Source organism: Pseudophryne corroboree, chromosome 6 (assembly GCF_028390025.1).
Source record: "Pseudophryne corroboree isolate aPseCor3 chromosome 6, aPseCor3.hap2, whole genome shotgun sequence".
Taxonomy (NCBI): Eukaryota; Metazoa; Chordata; class Amphibia; order Anura; family Myobatrachidae; genus Pseudophryne; species Pseudophryne corroboree.
Window position 1 is genome coordinate 521,395,897 of NC_086449.1, and position 19,393 is coordinate 521,415,289.

General features: G+C 45.6%; 1 protein-coding gene across 4 annotated transcripts in view; it reads left to right on the top strand.

Annotated features, from left to right (window-relative positions):
- MDM1 (Mdm1 nuclear protein) overlaps positions 1-19,393 on the top strand; it is a 132,387-nt gene that overhangs the window by 74,917 nt on the left and 38,077 nt on the right. For 2 of the 4 annotated variants that reach the window (XM_063927512.1, XM_063927514.1), the window contains exon 8: positions 2,499-2,537. The exons of the other annotated variants lie outside the window; for them this stretch is intronic. In XM_063927512.1, the coding sequence (XP_063783582.1) occupies positions 2,499-2,537 (39 nt within the window). The remainder of the gene's footprint in view (positions 1-2,498; positions 2,538-19,393) is intronic. 4 annotated transcript variants of the gene reach the window in all.

The window sequence follows — 19,393 nt, forward strand, 5'->3', positions numbered from 1 at the left end:
AAGGTCCAGATTTCGGCCCTATCCATTTTCTTTCAAAAAGAATTGGCATCTCTCCCAGAAGTTCAGACTTTTGTTAAGGGAGTACTGCATATTCAGCCTCCGTTTGTGCCTCCAGTGGCGCCTTGGGACCTTAATGTGGTTTTGGACTTCCTAAAGTCACACTGGTTTGAACCACTGAAAACGGTGGAGTTGAAATATCTCACTTGGAAGGTGGTCATGTTATTAGCCCTGGCTTCGGCTAGGCGAGTGTCGGAATTAGCGGCTTTATCACATAAAAGCCCGTATCTGGTTTTCCATATGGATAGAGCGGAATTGCGGACACGTCCTCCGTTCCTGCCAAAAGTGGTTTGATCCTTTCATATGAACCAACCTATTGTGGTGCCTGTGGCTACACGGGACTTAGAGGATTCCGAGTCCCTTGATGTGGTCAGGGCTTTGAAAATTTATGTAGCCAGGACGGCTAGAGTCCGAAAAACAGAAGCACTGTTTGTTCTGTATGCAGCCAACAAGCTTGGCGGCCCTGCTTCAAAGCAGACTCTTGCTCGCTGGATCTGTATCACGATTCAGAAGGCGCATTCTACGGCAGGATTTCCGTTACCTAAATCGATCAAGGCCCATTCCACTAGGAAAGTGGGCTCTTCTTGGGCGGCTGCCCGAGGGGTCTCGGCACTACAGCTGTGTCGAGCTGCTACTTGGTCGGGTACAAACACCTTTGCAAAATTCTATAAGTTTGATACCCTGGCTGAGGAGGACCTCATGTTTGCTCAATCGGTGCTGCAGAGTCATCCGCACTCTCCCGCCCGTTTGGGAGCTTTGGTATAATCCCCATGGTCCTTACGGAGTCCCCAGCATCCTCTAGGACGTTAGAGAAAATAAGATTTTACTTACCGGTAAATCTATTTCTCGTAGTCCGTAGAGGATGCTGGGCGCCCGTCCCAAGTGCGGACTTCTTCTGCAATACTTGTATATAGTTATTGCTTCAATAAGGGTTACGTTATTGTTGCATCGGGCGTGAACTGATGCTATGTTATTGTCATTCTGTTTACTGGATTGTTATCACAAGTTATACGGTGTGATTGGTGTGGCTGGTATGAATCTTGCCCTTGGATTAACAAAAATCCTTTCCTCGTACTGTCCATCTCCTCTGGGCACAGTTCTCTAACTGAGGTCTGGAGGAGGGGCAGAGAGGGAGGAGCCAGTGCACACCAGGAACTAAATTCTTTCTTAAAGTGCCCATGTGTCCTGCGGAGCCCGTCTTTCCCATGGTCCTTACGGAGTCCCCAGCATCCTCTACGGACTACGAGAAATAGATTTACCGGTCAGTAAAATCTTATTTTTTCCTGAAACAAGAGTTTCCAAAGATTTCCACATGAATTCACTTGAGAAGACAAAGAAACACAGACGTTTTGTTAAACACCTTATATTAACAAGAAAATACGTCTAGTTATGAAGGTGTGGTCATTAAGTGGTAAAATAAAATTTTTATCAATTGAAATGGCATCTTTATATTATGACTTCATACAACAGCTGCAATTCCAGGGATCTATATCATTATTTAGTCAGAATGTCTCTGGTTGTAATGTCGACAGCAGAAGGTCGACATTGATGGTTAAAATGTGGACATTAAAGTTGTCAACTGCAAAATGTTAAAATTGATAGTATGATGACTTCGTAAATGTTGACATTTTGGTTAGGGTTAGTGATGGAATCATGCTAAAAGCACGGTACCGAACTCACATCAGTGTTGCCATGGTCAATTTCAACATGAATGTGTCGGTAAGATTAATGTCAACAAAATACACCACAAGCACACACACGTGGGGTAAATTTACTAAATCTTCTAAAACAGAGAATTGGTGATGCTGCCCATAGCAACCAATTATATGCTGTCTATTATTTCTCTGTTGTCTTTTAGAAAATGCTAGACAGCATTTGCTTGGTTGCTATGAGCAACATCACCAATTCTCTGTTTTAGAAGCTTTAGTAAATTTACCATGTAGTGAGAGAAGAAAGAAATGTTGACATTAATAATAACCATCACTTGAATTTACTATGTAGCAATGTAAGCAACTCCCATCTACACACTCCCTATGTTACTTGATGCTGAATATATGTACCCTCCAAGCAGCTGCAGGAAACTGACCTGCAGTCTTGGGAGTTTGGGAGAGTAGGCAAGTATTTTATAATATAAATTGGAGCATTGAGTGTGTGCATGTTTTTCACCATGAGAAATAACATATACAAATAATATGACATTTTCTGTTTGTGTTATACTGTTGCAATTGCCATTTTCATTCTGTAATGAAACTGTTGTTATCTCCTATGTTAGCCCGTAGTGGGCATAATGTTCCATTTTATTTTTCTTCCATCTGTGTTTACTTTTTGGGGTTTTGAGTTTATTCACTTGCTCAAATGTGTGGCTAGGTGGCAGCAAAGATCTAATTTATTTCAGTATGTTACAATAATGAATGTCATTGTTCTGTGTTTTTATTCTTTAGGACCCTCCTCTCAGTGTAGGCTCCATGTGGGTTGCTGAGGTTGGTTTCTAAATGTTCTGTTCACTCTTGAAACTATATTATTATTGTATTGTAATTGATGTCTAATATTTTGACTGAAAGTTATCTGCATACAGAATTTTCATTCTGAAATAGATCATAGGCTGTAGATGATACTCAAAATGGTAGTAATCAATTTATTGGTCCATCACAGGTGCATGTAAGGTGGGAGTTAATTTAGACTATAAAAAGGAAATTCTCCTTACACACTGCAATTGAAAAGTCAAAGAGTTATACATCCTACATGACAATAGTAATGCAGATATCTCTGTTACATACATTTGCATACATATAATAAGCCACCCCCACATGGCAAGGTGTCTCTGCTTTGGTGGTCCTACACTACATGATAATAGCTCCTACTTTGGGTCAAACATTTATGTATTTCTAAATCGAGAGCCAACTTACGTGGAGCCACCCCAAGACCCTGGCACTAAAAGAGTCTGCATACTCTCCAACTGCTGATCCCATCCATGAACAGTGATACACATATTGTTAGTTGCTCAAATCAATTTATTGGTCACAGGTGCATGTAGACTAGAAAAAACCTATGCTGCAGATGTCAAGATTCTGTAAACTGAATGCAAAATGCAGAAACGCACAGAGTATTCAGCTATAAAAATAGATAATTTATAAATACAGAATTTTCCTAAATCAGATTAAAACATTGTTAAAGATAGGGGTGAAGCCTATGCAGAGCCGGCCCTAACCAATATGATGCCCTAGGCAAGATTTTGGCTGGTGCCCCCTAGCACCACCGCTGGTTCCGCCTCTGACCTTGCACCTCTTCCCCAGCACCATCACCCCTCACCCAGAGCAGTCCTTATTTTGGTGTTTGTACCCCCTATATTTTAAATAGGAACAGTTTGCACATTTGGCGCACAGCCCGAAAAGGGGTGTGCTTTTGCTGGCAAGAGGCATGGCCACACAATAGTAACCCCAATTCCAATTACGCCACACAGTACTGCACCTTTATTCACATTTGATCATGTGATAGTGTCCATAATTCATATTACATCCCACAGTAGTATCACTTTACCTTAAACGTTACTCCTCACAGTAGAGCCCCTTATTCACATTACATCACACTGAATTGCTCCTTATTCACATTACACCACACCATATTGCTCTTTATTCACATTAGATGACACAGTAGTGCCCTTTCTATACGCAACGCCACATAGTAGAGCACCTTATGCACATAATGCCACACATTAGTAATGCATTTATACACCTAATTCCACACAGTAATGCACCTTACACATATGACACACATTATTAATGTCCTTATAAACATAATGCGCCTTACACATTATGACAACCTTTATTAATGCCCTTTTACACATAATGTCCCTTACACATATGCCGCACATTATTAATGCCCTTATACACATAATGACACACATAGTGCCCCCTACACATTTGCTGCACATTATTAGTGCCCCTATACACATAATGACACACATACAATAGTACCCTGTTACACATATGGCGCACATTATTAATGCCCTTATACACATAATGACACACATAGTGCTCCTTACACATATGTTGCACATTATTAATGCATTTTTATATGACACACATACTCCTTACATATATTCCGAACACTACTGCATGCACAACCAACCCACTCACATGCACACAGCACTCACACTACCACTAACACTGTGACCTCTGCCTCTGCTTGGATACAGATGTGTCCTCATAAATCTTGCCTCAATGCTAACGTCGGGCACCTTTTTTTTATGAAAATGCATCTTATTTGCATTGCTATGTGGCTAGGATGCACAAGCAGCTTCTGCTGATTAAAATGATATGCAGCATGCCTATATACTGTGTGAGACTGTGGCTGTATCTGCATATGAAATGCTACACACGGAATACAGGCATGCCGCATATCATTTTAATCAGCAGAAGCTTCTGATGCCCCTAGGCATATCAAATGCCCTAGGCAATTGCCTAGTTTGCCTATACCTATGACCGGCTCTGAGCCTATGCCACACATGCTATCTCCGTATACTGCTCCACATGCTTTTTACACTTTCCCTGGTAAGTAACGCCTACTTCAATTCTCTCATCACATTAAGCATAAATCTCTCCCAGGAATCAAGGCTACATAAAACCCATAATCACAATCCACATGTGTATGAAGTCGAATCTTTACTTCTACAATTATGTTATAACATATCTTCAGTACCATAATTTTAAACACAGCATAATTTATACAATATCTTTATATCGCATTGACACCCTAGTATAATATACTGCAGATTTCTTATTGACAATACCGATTGCATCCAATACAATATCACTGCTCTCATATTCTGCCACTAGTGCTATCAATAGATACAGAACTCCCTACTGCTGCAAGTACAACCCCACCGCATCCATAGCACAGTATGCATCATTGTGGCCCATATATTTAGCTAAGACGACAGTATTCATCATTACTAATATAAGTACAACTCTCATCAGTCACCATTTTACCCTAATATAATAATGCTATATTTCCTCATAATGTGTACACGCCTCACAAAACACTGGTGGCTTGGACACACATCAGGTGGCCATGGCCACGCCCCGGTGGATGGCTTTTTAAAGTTAAACTTTTTTTATGCTGCATCCTGTGGAGGCACATGTGTGTGATATAAAACACCTCCCAGCCCCCTCGGATCAGGCCTAGTAAAGCAGCAATAGTTGGAAAGTATGTTGTGTATGCAATACAAATGTAATTATGCTGTTGATGATGATATATATTAACATACTCCGTATATCTCCCCTCTTTATGTGAACTCATTCGCTCTTTCGACTTCCAATATCATCTTGATGCTGAGGACACTCAAATCTACCTTTTCTCCCTGACCTCTCACCGTCTCTCCTCACTCGTATCTCCACCTGTCTCTCTGCTATCTCTTCTTGCATGTCCCAGTGCTTTCTTAAACGTAATGTCTTAGACTGAGCTGATCTTCTTCTCACCCACCCGCATAACCTCGCTTCCGACAAGTTCACTATCTATTGATGGAACAACTATCTCCTGTAGCCCTTAACCACTTAACTGATGATTTTTTCCCAAAAAAAACGCTCCGAAATTGACGAGTTTTTTTTATTAGTGAATTAGGTGAAGAAGATGAATTTAACCTTATCCAAAATGATTTTAGTAAAAAAAAAAAACTTTTTTTTTTTACATTTGAATTGTTTCTCTCTCAAACATTGGAGCATCGGTCAGGAAGATCGGTAACATCGGAACACCGGTAACATCGCAATGTTACTTTTTACCCCCAGGACAGCTGCCAGGTACACAGGGGGGGGGGGGGGGTCTGGGGATGGATTGGGGGGATTGTTTTACACTTTCCCAGTGGCTGCCATTATCTGCAGTGATCGGCAGCACAGCAACACTGAGGGTAGGGTACAGGGAGGCAAAGGGACCTTCCGGTCCCTCTGACAGCAGCAGCTGAGGGAAGTTTCCCTTCCCTGCCGCTGCTAACACTGTTTATCTGACTGGTCGCATCCTGTGCATCTAGACCATGCTAGATGCTAGGCAAGTGGTTAAGTACGCTGTCTTGAAGTTATCTTTGATTATCCTTGATTCCTCCCTCTCCTTCAAACCACACATTCAGTACCCCTCGCAGTCCTGCCGTTTCCATCTCACTTTACAAGCCTATACAAAGCGCAGTATATACAGATGTGTCCTCATACATCCAGTGTCGGACTGGGGCATGTAGGGCCCACCGGGGGAATACAGTGGTAGGGGCCCATGTTTAGGGGTGTGGCCTGCCACCTCATTGGTTTGACTAACCATTAGAGAGTGCAATGTCTGGCCCCCTTCATAAATATATACAGTAAATTCAGCTGCTGCATGCATGACAATGTGCCAGATTAATAACAGAATAATAACAGCAATGCACTGTAGAAAATACACCATAGTCCAGTATAAGGTATCATATGTCAGTGCCGTAACTAAGTATGTGCGCTGTGTACCTTGCACACAGCGCAGTATGAGCTGGAGCGCATCCAGACCCCAACAAAATGTACTGTATATACATCTCCGCCGTCTTTCGCCCCAAAGCCGGTGTTAAATCAGCAGTGCGGAAAGCTGCGAGTAGTAACACCCTCCAGGACACTGGAGGCGGAGGGAGAGGCAGTGGGCACAGGACAGCACGGCCTGCAGTAGAGAAGAGCAGGCAGCGCTGAAGATGGAGAATGCCACGCCGCGCTGTGGGGTCAGCATTAGCCGGGACACTGGAGGCGGAGGGTGAGGCAGCGGCAGAGCTGGATTAAAGGGGGGTTTCTGGGGGTAAGTACCCCGGGCCCCCCTTTCTAAAAGGGCCCCCTGCAGCTCACCGATCCGAGCTGCAGCGCTCCCGGATCCCCGCGGCACTGGCAGGCAAATTTGTAGCTGCCAGCGCCACATAGAAGACAGGACAGGGCAGCTGAGCGCAGCAGGAGGCGGAGGAAGCGGCCAGCCTGCTGTGTTTATAGATGTTACTCCCGTCCCTGCTGTAGCCCCGCCGGGCGCCCACGTGCGATGCGCCAGCTCTCGTCCCTGCTGCTGCCGGGCTCCCACTTGGGGTGCTCACTGTTCTTGTTCCTGCCGCCGCCACCGGGCTCCCACATCGTGGGGTGCACGGTGCACCCGGTTACTGCCGCCGCTAGAGCAATGCAGTGCACCTACTGGTCTAGTAGGCTTTAATATTAATTCAAAATCATCATACGTATATGTTCCTCTCCCACCCTGCACAACCCCCTCTCACCCTGCGTCCTCTCTCACCCTGTACAACCCCCTCTCTCACCCTGCACAACCCCCTCTCACCGTGCGTCCTCTCTCACCCTGTACACCCCCCTCTCACCCTGCACAACCCCCTCTCACCCTGCATCCTCTCTCACCCTGTACGCCCCCCTCTCACCCTGCATCCTCTCTCACCCTGTACACCCCTCTCTCACCCTGCACAACTCCCTCTCACCGTGCGTCCTCTCTCACCCTGCACAACCCCCTCTCACTGTGTGTCCTCTCTCACCCTGTACACCCCCCTCTCACCCTGCACAACCCTCTCTCACCCTGCACAACTCCCTCTCACCGTGCGTCCTCTCTCACCCTGTACACCCCTCTCTCACCCTGCACAACTCCCTCTCAACGTGCGTCCTCTCTCACCCTGTACACCCCCCTCTCACCCTGCACAACCCCCTCTCACTGTGTGTCCTCTCTCACCCTGTACACCCCCCTCTCACCCTGCACAACCCTCTCTCACCCTGCATCCTCTCTCACCCTGTACACCCCCCTCTCACCCTGCACAACCCTCTCTCACCCTATACACCCCCCTCTCACCCTGCGTCGTCTCTCACCCTGTACACCCCCTCTCACCCTGCGTCCCCCCTCACCCTGCGTCCTCTCTCACCCTGCACACCCCCCTCTCACCCTGCATCCTCTCCCAACCTGCACACCCCCCTCTCACCCTGCGTCCTCTCCCACACGGCACACCCCCCTCCCACCTGGTGCCCCTCTCCCACCCTGCAACCCTCTCCCACGCAGTGTCCCAATCCCCAATATGTCCCTCTCCCACCCTGCATCCTCTCCCACCCAGCATCCCTCCCTTCTTCTGTCCCTCTCCCTATTATGTCCTCCTCCCACCCAACGCCCCCATCCCCCTCCGTCCTTCTTCCACCATGTGTCCTTCAATTTCTTTTTAATGTTTGTTATTTTCGGGATGCTGCTTGGGCAACAGCATACCTGCACCGTGGGAGTTGCGGGGGGGGGGGGCGGTCACAGGCCTTGCGAGGTACAGAGCCTCTTCCCTGCTGCAAGACCACCGTTGAGGGGTTGTTGTTCAACGGGGCACTGCGCCTTGGCTGTCACAATCGCAGCACGCCGCACACCCCTACCACTGCCTGAAGGTGACGTCTGTGGTGATTACAAACCGGGGGCCCCGCTAGGGGCATCCCACGGTTCAAAGTGCGGCTGAACACGGACGCAGCATGGGGGGGTCCCACTAGGGTCCCCCGTGTAGACTGGCTGACAATCGCTTGAACTAGCACTTGTGTGATGTTTTTAAGCAAACAGGAGACATTGCCAGTATAAATAATTACTGTAGCTCCGGCGCCATTGGAGGGTGCTGAGCTACCTCAGAGCGGGACCAGAGTCCTTTTGGCGCATTCCTCTGCTTAATGCAGCCACAGACAGCACACACAGCGCTTCCTGCTTCACAAGACACGCTGGAAAACTGATACAGGGTGTAGCAAAGGGGGAGAGCCGCTATTGTACACTATACAGACATTATTAGTGTTTACTGTGATATAGTTAGCTGTCAACCTCACTGGGGCTGCGCAGCTGGGGGTAAGCTGGTTTCCTTCTCTCACATACAGTAAGGGCAGGCTTGAGATATACTGTATTACTGTCTGTGTGTATGTGTATGTTATTGTGCTTACTGTTAAACATGGGTAGACAAGCTGTGCAGTGTATGTCACACTAGATTCTCTCCAGTATCATCTGATTCTGTTTCTTGTGAACAATGCAGCCAATATTCACAAATCAGTGAAGGGGCTGGAGGAGAGGGTCCAGAGCCCACATGGCTAGCGTCTCTAAAAATGGTGATGTCTGATACAGATATGTCATCCCAGCTCACTGCTAATGTCCAGAAAACTCAGCTACTACAACAGGCTATTGCAGATTTAGCTGCTAGGGCAGATGTTACACAGCCCCCCTCCTCTCATGCAGGACCACAAAAGCGTGGTTTGCCTGCTCTACTATCTGACACAGATGAGGATATACAGGAGTATGGGGAGGACTTGGACCCCGTTAGTGGGGATACCGATTCTGCTCAGGGTATTGAACCCTTAATTCTGGCTATACGGGATGTGTTAAAGCTCCCGCTAGTGGACACTGCATCACAGCAGTCGTTTTTCTTTACACAAAACAAGCCTAATGTCACTTTCCCTGATTCTGCAGAGTTAGATGACCTATTCAAGTTGGCCTGGAAAAATCCAGACCAAAAATTCCAAGTGTCAAAAAAGTTTTTGCGCACTTTCCTATTTGCTCCCGAAGGTAGGAAATTTTGGGAGGAACCCCCGTGGGTTGATGTATCAGTCTCTCGGCTGTTCAAAAAGGCGGTGCTGCCTGCCCCGGGCTCCTTTACCATAAAGGATCCTGGGGATAGGAAAATAGAAGCTACACTCAAATCTATTTACATGGCAGCAGGTGTATCGCAAAGGCCGGTCATTGCGGGTTGCTGGATGACCCATGCCATTCATTCATGGGCCACTCAAATTCAGGAGGGCCTCTCCGGGGCTATGCCCCAGGTCACTATGGTGTCCCTCCTAAAGCACATTCAGGACACTATACGTGTCCACTGTGATTCCCTCAAGGAGATGGGGAACATTAATCCAAACGCAGTGTGGAATCCCTCCCCTTTTCAGGGCAATGGCTCCTTGTGGTTGAATTGGATACATGGATTTCCAAAATTACGGCTGGGAAATCCACGTTTCTCCCCTCTGGGGCCCCGATGGCGAGACGCTCCTATCCGGGGCTGTCTGTACAGTCCTTTTGGTCGCACAGATTTTGATCTAAGGCCAGGGGTGCTTCCAATGCGACTACAGGCACCAGAGGTAAGTCAAGAAAGCCTGCAAGCACCAGCTCTCAGGAACAGGCCACCAGTTCTGCTTCCACTAAGGCCTCAGCATGACGGTGCCCAGCCACCCCGAGGGTATCTCGAGGTGGGAGCTTGACTGCATCACTTCAGCTGCATCTGGGAGGCTTCCTGCCAGGATACCTGGGTGAGGGATCTCGTTGCTGAAGGCTACAAGCTGGAGTTCGACAGTGCTCCTCCCCAACGATTTTTCAAATCAAGCTTACCAGCTTTGGAGGATATGCTGGTTACATTGCAACAGGCCATCCTAAAGTTGGTCCAGTCCCACGTCATTGTTCCAGTACCAATACCACAACGAGGCAAGGGTTATTACTCCAACCTGTTTGTGGTACCGAAACCGGACGGTTCGGTAAGGCCCATTTTGAATCTAAAGTCCTTGAATCCTTACCTGATCTATACCTCCTGAAGAAACTGCCGTTTGCTGTGGCAGAGAAATGCATTGAGGGCTACAGAGTTCGAGTGTTCGCCCTTGGGAATAAGCAGCAATTATCATTTGAAGTGGATGCGTCCTCCCCCAGCCACCCGCTGCGTTAGGAACATTAATTGCCCCGAATTAGCCTCGGAGGGCGTGGTATGCGGATCTTCTGGACATGTCCGTCGAAGACCCTTGGCCTCTACCTCTCAGAAGAGATCTTCTTCAACAAGGACCGTTCATCTACCCGAACTTATGGCGACTTCGTTTGACAGCAGGGAGGTTGAGCGGAACATCCTAGCTCACAAGGGCCTTTCCAAAAAGGTTTTTGCTACCATGGTTCAGGCCAGGAAACCTGTGACATCAAAACACTATCATCATATCTGGAGTAGATATGTCTCTTGATGCGAGGAACGCACATATCCACCTGAGGAGTTCCACTTGGGACGTTTCTTACGTTTCCTGCAGGGTGGTGTAGATAAGGGCTTACATCTGGGTTCCATTAAGGTCCAGATTTCAGCTCTCTCTATTTTCTTCCAGAAGAAATTGGCAGTGTTGCCAGAAGTTGAGACCTTCTTGCAGGGGGTACTCCACATACAGCCTCTTTTTGTGCCGCCTACGGCACCCTGGGATTTGAATGTAGTGTTGGAATTTCTACAGTCCTCCTGGTTTAAACCTCTTCTGACGGTAGAAGACAAGTACCTCACATGGCAGACGGTGATGTTACTGGCCCTGGCTATTGCTCGACGTATCTCCGAATTGGGGGCCTTATCGTGTAAAAGTCCGTACTTGGTCTTATACGTGGACAGAGCAGAGCTCCGGACTAGACAGCAGTTCCTGCCGAAGGTTGTCTCAGAGTTTCACCTGAATCAACCTATTGTGGTTCCGTTCAGTTCTGATACTTCTGCTCCTCAGCTCGGATCAGAAAGACGGATTCCTTGTTCGTGCTCTATGATGCGCAGAAAATGGGTTGTCCTGCTGCGAAGCAGTCCATTGCTCGTTGGATTAGGCTTACTATCCCAACAGGCCTATGTGTCAGCAGCATTACCTATTCCTAAGTCTCTGAAGGTCCACTTGGAGTCTCGGCCTTGCAACTATGCCGAGCTGCTACCTGGTCGGGGAAGAACACCTTTGTGAAGTTCTACAAATTTGATACCCTGGCCAAAGGGGATGCCCAGTTTGGGCAGGCGGTGCTGCAGCAGTCTCCGCACATTCCCGCCCGTTCTGGAAGCTTTGGGACGTCCCCATCATACTAGATTCACCAATATACCTTATGGATGCTAGAGAAAATAGGATTTTAATTACTTACCGGTAAATCATTTTCTCGTAGTCCATAAGGGATATTGGGCGCCCACCTCAGTGCGTTGACTTTTCTGCAGGTTCTCTTTTATGTGGTTACCTATTCGGCTGTTGCTGTTGTTGTTTCCAGCCATTGCTGGTCGTTGTATGTTAGTGGTGTGCTGGTATATAAATCTTACCGCTCTTTTTTGTCATGTTTCCTTCTCTCATATATGTCCTTTCTCCTTCGGGCACGTTTTTACCTATAACTGCCTGTGGGAGGGGGCATAGAGGGGAGGAGCCAGCACACCCAGTGAAGAAATTTAAAGTGCACCGGCTCCTTTGGACCCCCATCTATACCCCATCGTACTAGATTCCCCAATATCCCTTATGGACTACGAGAAAAAGATTTACGAGTAGGTAATTAGAATCCTATTTTATGACTCAAATGTTTGAATAGGATTTAGTTAGCATACAGGCGGTCGGAATGCCTGCAGTTAGAATTCCGACACTGGTCAGAAGTCTAACATCGCTCACAGTGCCGACGCCAGAATCCCAACCTGTCGTCATCGTGATCGTAGTTATGCCGGGGAGGGTTATGGTTCGGCTTTGGGGGTGGTGGTTTAGGTTTAGGCACTAGAGTTAGGATTAGGCTTTAGGAGGGGGGGAGGCTAGGGTTAGGCTGCAGGGAGGGAGTTAGGTTTGGGCACTAAGAAGGGAGGTTTAGGATTAGGCACTAAGAGGGTATGGTTAGGGTTAGGCTGCGGTGGGATGGTTCGGCTGTGGGGCGTACAGTTATTGCGGGGGGAGGGTTAAGGTTAGGCTGCAGGTAGGGAAGGTTAGGGGGTGAGGGTTACCATATGTACCTAAAAGGTGTTTGGATCCTGACCATCGGGATGCCGCTGTTGGTCTTCTGACTGTTGGCATTCCAAGCTCGATACCATCCCGTTTGAATATATTGTAATAGTGGTGGTACTTCAGATTCTCTTTTTGGCTTGTAATGTAACGTTTGGCACCCAAAGATAAAGCGTTGCATATCTCATATAAATAGTTGGTCAAGAAAAGGTTGAACATCCCATAATTAATACTTACATAATATAACCAGTTAGAGACAAAACTGAGCTCTCTAAACATTCCTTTTTCCATCTCATGTTAAGACATCTCTTCTTGCTGGCAGCTGCTCTCTAATCTCTCTGGTCGGTTAAGTGATTGAGAGTTCAGATCCAAACACAGCGGACTTGGTAGGAACAACTGGTGCAGCCCCATTACATCCCTTATACTGCACATTGCGGCCAGGGTCGGACTGGCCCACAGGGGAACAGGGGAAAACCACCGGTGGGCCCTACTGCCTGTGGGCCCTCCTCCTCCTCTAGGGATCAAGTTCCAAACTATCCTAGTGCACTGGATTTATGCATTATACATATGTTACATTATACTTCACAATAATTTGGTTTATTAACATGTAATGGTTAGCCAAACCTCTGTGGTGGCTGGCCACGCCCCCACTGGAACCTGGCTACACCTTTAAGCATGGGCACCTACATCAGCATCCCCCCGGTGGGCCCTTCATGCCCCAGTCCGACACTGATTGCGGCTGCAGGTCTGGTAAAATTGTATTGTGTGCTACTGCTATTGTTGTCATGATTCAAGCCTGTGGCCTTTTGCACCTTGCATGGATGAACTCACAAATGTGTCCACATACACTTTTCCATAAATCTGAGCTATTTTGGGCACCACGGCCTTTGTGACTTAGCCACCCCATGCGACTTTGTCATAAAATATGCATCTTAATCTACTTTATACCATTTTTTTGCGTTAGAAATGCTAATTCAGAGTTCTTATTACACTATTACCCAATCATTATGCAAAATTCAGAAACAGTACGTAATCTTGGTAAAAAGGCAAAAGACAGGGGTGTCCCACATCGTTATGCTTTATCTGCTACTTGTATGCCATTTTAGCTGCAACAAAAAATACTAATCCTATGTACAGTACATAGGGGTTATTCAGTAGCCAATGCTACTGAGATGCAATCGCATCTCCCCATTTGCCGCCGCAGTGCGCATGCGCAGGACTTGCTCTGCGCATGCGCGTACCGGTGGAGATGCAATTGCATCTCATTGATGTTGTCAAAGTCAGAAAAATGTCTCTATGCACGTTGCCATATTTGCACCGCACACTGGTCCATGCTGCGCATGCGTGCGCTTTCCCGTGTCTGCGCATACCCGCTAGTGCGTGCACCCGCTCGCACGGTATGTGCATTTACGGTAAAGAGTATGTAGTCGTAGCGTGCGACTCAGTCGTTACAAATGTTCAATATTAATGTAGTTTATAGATCATGGTCCCTTTGATAGATTCTGAAAGTTTGGTTAAAATAGAACGTCCCTGAGCCGAGGAATCCCTCTTTACATCGTACGAAGGGTCTAACAGGAATCATACAGCAGTGTTTGGTACCCATCGGAAGAGTATTTAATCAGCAATATTCCGGTGTTGGTTTGGAGCGGATTAATCGCTCGTGCGAATAGTTATGGACATAACAAGTTATGTCTATTTTCTATTATCATTTGTTCCTACTTAGTCATGCATCAGTGGGTCTCAAATGGCTCTTTGACCTCAGAGATCCCCCAAACAATAGTTTGCATGTTAAGAGGGCCTCATATCTACACATGCATAAGGTAATCACAAGAATAGTAATTGAAGATCAATTGTACTCCAAATCAGTATCTTTCCCGCAGACGGAGTGCAATAGTCTTTAATTACACTGAGCTTTGAGACTCAATGGAGAAGACCAACACCTGTGTTTACAAATGGGGCTGGATTTGTATACAGGAAAATAAGGGCTGAGACGTCATTGTCTCAATTGAAAGTGGACATCATGAATATAGAGCAGAACCCAGACAGGATTCTGGGTTTGTATTCGCCAAACAATAGCTTCTCACTAGACAGGAATGTGTTGGTCATCACCCATTGTGTTACATAACCAAGGCCACTGATGCAGCTGGCTCACATGCTGGGAGGGACACACACTTCTTGTGGTTGACACACCCCCACAGCTGGAATGCAGGTATGATATACCCACTGGAGATCACAGGGCTGACTCTCTCACTCAGAACTAAGCTAGCATCAAGCAGCATGGCGGCTACATCCCCAGGACAGAATTCCTTCCCAAAGGCTAAGTATTGAACTTCACATGGCTAGATAAGGAAACAGATAGATTGCTTTCTGGTTTAAATAGGATATTGTAACTTGGTTGTATGATTGTTGGGTGTTTGTGTTGGTGCCTTGTGGAATCTGAGATGGTAGCTGGGATCTTGTTAATCATAAATACCACCATGCAGTACTTTTGAATATGTGCTGGTAGCAATGGCAGGCTGATACTTGTGAGTACCTGGTGGTCTGGTCTTGTGATAACTCATATGCTCTGGTTATAGAGATACTGAAGTTGTTTGGGATGTGAAATTATGAGATGGTTCTAGGAAGTTGGATTACATTGTGAAAGGTGATTTAGATTGTTTGGAATTGTAAAATCAGAACATATGCATTGTTTTGAGGCTTGGACATTTTGGAATAAAATGGAGTCTAGCTTCTGCCCCATGCGGCATTGTAGGGACGATTGTGTAGCTGGGTGTTGTGTATATAGGGACAGGCAGCATGGGTAAGCTCAAGTACTTTCTAAACAAAGATTCTCAGCATTTATTAACTGCGCAGCGATTGTTCCTCACATGTGTAAGCTTCGCTGCAACCATATTGTTTTTTAATGTTATTGTGAGCCAATTTCTCTCTCTCTCTCTCTCTCTCTCCTCTTTTCTCTTATATCTCTCATAGTATTATAGTATTGTACTGTATTGCATTTAGGTCAGTGTAGTATTGTCTTTTTGTATTTATTGTTTAGATCTGTGGTTAGGAAGTCTCTGTTATATTGTAGTGTATCATTTGTACTGTTACCCCCTTTTTACAAGTATATTAGATATAATACAGTTAATAGGCCTTGGAACCTAAACCAGTATCTGTGTATTTTCTATAGTGTTAAGTGTTCACTTGAGCGTCGGTGACGCTCAAGCAGCTTTGTAGATAGTCAGGTTACACAAGGTTGCACTTACACCCTGTACTCACATTAAGGTATTCTGTGTATTTCATTGGTATAAGGTTTTAACATAAAGGTATAGTGTTGTAAGCGTCTGCATCGCTGGTGACCTCCTCGTGGTCTCGAGCGTAAGCTACGCTACAGCGAATCATTCCCCTAGACATAACCAATAACGTGTCCTGTGATCACTGGGCCGCGAGCGAACGTGACGCTTGAGCGTCTCGCCTACGGCTGAGCGATCGCTACGCCAATAGCGTACCATTACGGTACTTCTTGAGCAAACAGCGTACAGTGTTCTTAGCTTCATAAAGGGTTGTTTATACGACAAGGAATTTAGCATTGTCAATTGCGGGCTCGTCCTATACTTCTCATATCTGCACTAGGTAGATCAGCAGACATTATCCCTCCAGCAAAGGGTGGGAGGTTGTCTCACAGTGCTGACGGGATAAGCGTCTGCTTCGCTTAGATAAAGAGTGCTGAAGGAACCCGGTAACCGGAGGTAAGAACAGTACGCTATTGTCTTTGAAAATCTGGTTTTTATTTCAATTTGGTGCCAACTACACACTCAGGCCTAGAATAACTTTAGGAGTTTTGAATGATGACTTTCTTTGTGACAAGAGGCCGCATGGTCTGTCCACCATTTTGTGTGACCCTCATGGAGGTGGAAGGGGGAGGAGCAGCGGCCATTTTGGGAAGGTCAAAATTTTTTTTTTTCTGAGCGGCTGGTTTTCAGTTGACTCAGGAAACAATCAGCCATCCACTGTCAAAAAGAAATCATCATTTAATGAGTTTTTTTTATGCATTTATTTAATCTATATCATAGTCAATCATAAGTAATAGTGATTGGTACTTATATGTAATTTCATATGCGTGTGCTTACATCAATGTATGTTATTAGATTAAATTTAGAATTGCATTTTTATCTGTGTAAGTTTCACATCTCACCTTCCTGTTTGCCATTTGCATTGATAACGTGCTGAGAAAAAACAAGCACACAGCATAGAAGATACTGTGTGGTGTTTGGTAAGCGTTTATATAGTGAAATATCGCTTATAGTAAGGCGATACAGAAGCCACAAGACAATAGCACACATTTGTTCAGTTTCCAAAATTTAGTTTAAATACCTTACTTTACTGTAACGCCTCTGGGGAGAGCTATCAGACTACGGGAAATGATTTTTCTGATCAGAAAACTATAAGAATGATAGTGGGTTGAAAACGGTATGAGTGTATTGAATCCCGCTTTGTGGACTTTGTGATCTATGTGATAAAACGGTATTGAATTCCGCTTTGTGGACTTTGTGATCTGTGTGATCTATGTGGAACGTGATGAGCACGATCTGAGTGAAAACGTGCAACAGAGTGTGATAAAGTTTTCGTTGTATTACGCTCTGGCTGTTTTGGAGCACAGTAGGGAGACTCCAATGATCCTACCATTTATGGGCAACAAGTGTCTATAAGTGGTACGATTGGACCGCACGGTTGTATGTGTGACCAATAACGCAACGTGATATGAGGTCGTATATCCATGCGTAAATCTTGCCCTCATACGTGTTGTAGGGAGCACATGCAAGCGTGATTTGTGTAAAGAAAAAGGAAGGGAATTTTCTCAGGAAAATCTCTAGAGATAGGGCCTGCAACGGCTACACGTGTCTGCTAGAAGGCGGAACGGGGATACCCGGAGCAGAAGAAGTTCAGTGGAAGAGCTTTAAGGATTTCCAACGAAGTTCTGTGTTTGGTGCATTTTAGGAAGTTTTTCTGTGTTAAAAAGGTCCACAATGGCAGCCAAGTGCACAACACAGAGACGGTCGGAGGTCAGGATTCAGACTCCAGAGGCTTGCAGACACCGAGGGTCTGCTCGGTTAGTAATGTGGGGGAAATATGGTCCCCACACTGAGACCTTTTGTGATGAATGGACACGAATGACTGCGGGGGATAAGGCACCATTTCCCGGGATAGGTAGTTTTGACTCAGAGGTGTTGCATAATTTAAGGCAAAGGATCAGTCTCATAAAATCCTGGAAACAACGAGTTAAACATGATGATTGTTTACAGTTATGGCAACAGGAAAGTGAATTACAAAAAGAGTCTATTGACTTTTCTGACTCTTATCTTGAGAGGAGAGATATGGCAGCAGGAGAGGAGTTGATTGCGGAGAGAAAAGCACAAAGGTGGAACAATAAAAACGCTCTTAGCAACTGTAATATAGATTATAAGAATAAGTGTAATAAATGTAACAATGATTATTGTAATACTGTTGAATGTACAACTATTAACCCATGCAAGTCGCACCCCATGTTAAACTTTCCTCAGGAATACAAACAAGAAAGTGAGCCCAGAACGATGTCGGCACCTCTTCCAGAAGCCATCCTACAAGACATCCAGGTGGACGCGACCAAATTGGTAAAGGCAATAATCAAACCCCCTAACGGAGGGTCAGGTGAGGTCGTGTCCACAGGTACGTACAATGTTTTATATCACGCACAAACAAATGTACCCCATATTGTAAGACCAAAACAAGGTGATGTGATTGAGTTTAGTCCTGTCAGGGTGATCACAGTCCCCAATGGGAAGACTGATGATCAGGGAACCATTCCCGTCAAGGACAGTGCAATGCGCCATCCCTGGTCCCGGACAGAATTGAGATCAATCATGTCTGATTACCCAGATCCTAGGAAAGATCTAACTGTATGATCAAAGATTCACAGAAGGCATACCAACCCCCTAGACATGAAAATGAGCAAAAGTTATGACACACCAAATTACAAGCAGGGATCACATAGGAAGAATTTTGGGCCACACCCATGATATGTGGTCAGGAAAGGTGATCATTAGGACTGATGGTAAGCCTGAGGTAACGGTTAATGAAGTGGGAGGTCATTCCCTGAAGACACAGGAATGACCGGGTGAAAAGTTGTAAATGTATTCGTGAAAATCTTTTTCTCTTTTCTCACTCTCTATCCCCATCTCTGACGAGTATTGGTAAGAATTCACACATTGCATACCCACTTGGTCCTTGCAGAAGTCTACCAAACCCCAGCATGACCTATCCGCCACTATGTATTCTGGCCAGATACAGACAGTGGAGTAATGCAAGTGCTGGTGGGGAGGGACTGCTCAAGGAGACCAGTAGATACATAGATATGACAGCCTAATAAGTCTGACAATGTTTTTCTAATGCTAACAATGTTTTCTTACAATGTTTAAAAATGCTTTGTTTCTCTTTTCTTATTGATGGTTATTGTCGAGTTATGTAATGTATATATGCACATGAATTGTTCTCTATCTCTTTTGTTTTTTTTTTTTTATTTTCTCTCTCTTCTCACTCATGTTTCCATGGTTTAAAGATGGTATGTCACCCCTCAGTTGGACCAATGGTAATGCCAGATTTTTTTTCTCCTTACAGAAAGATCGCCGGTTAGGAAG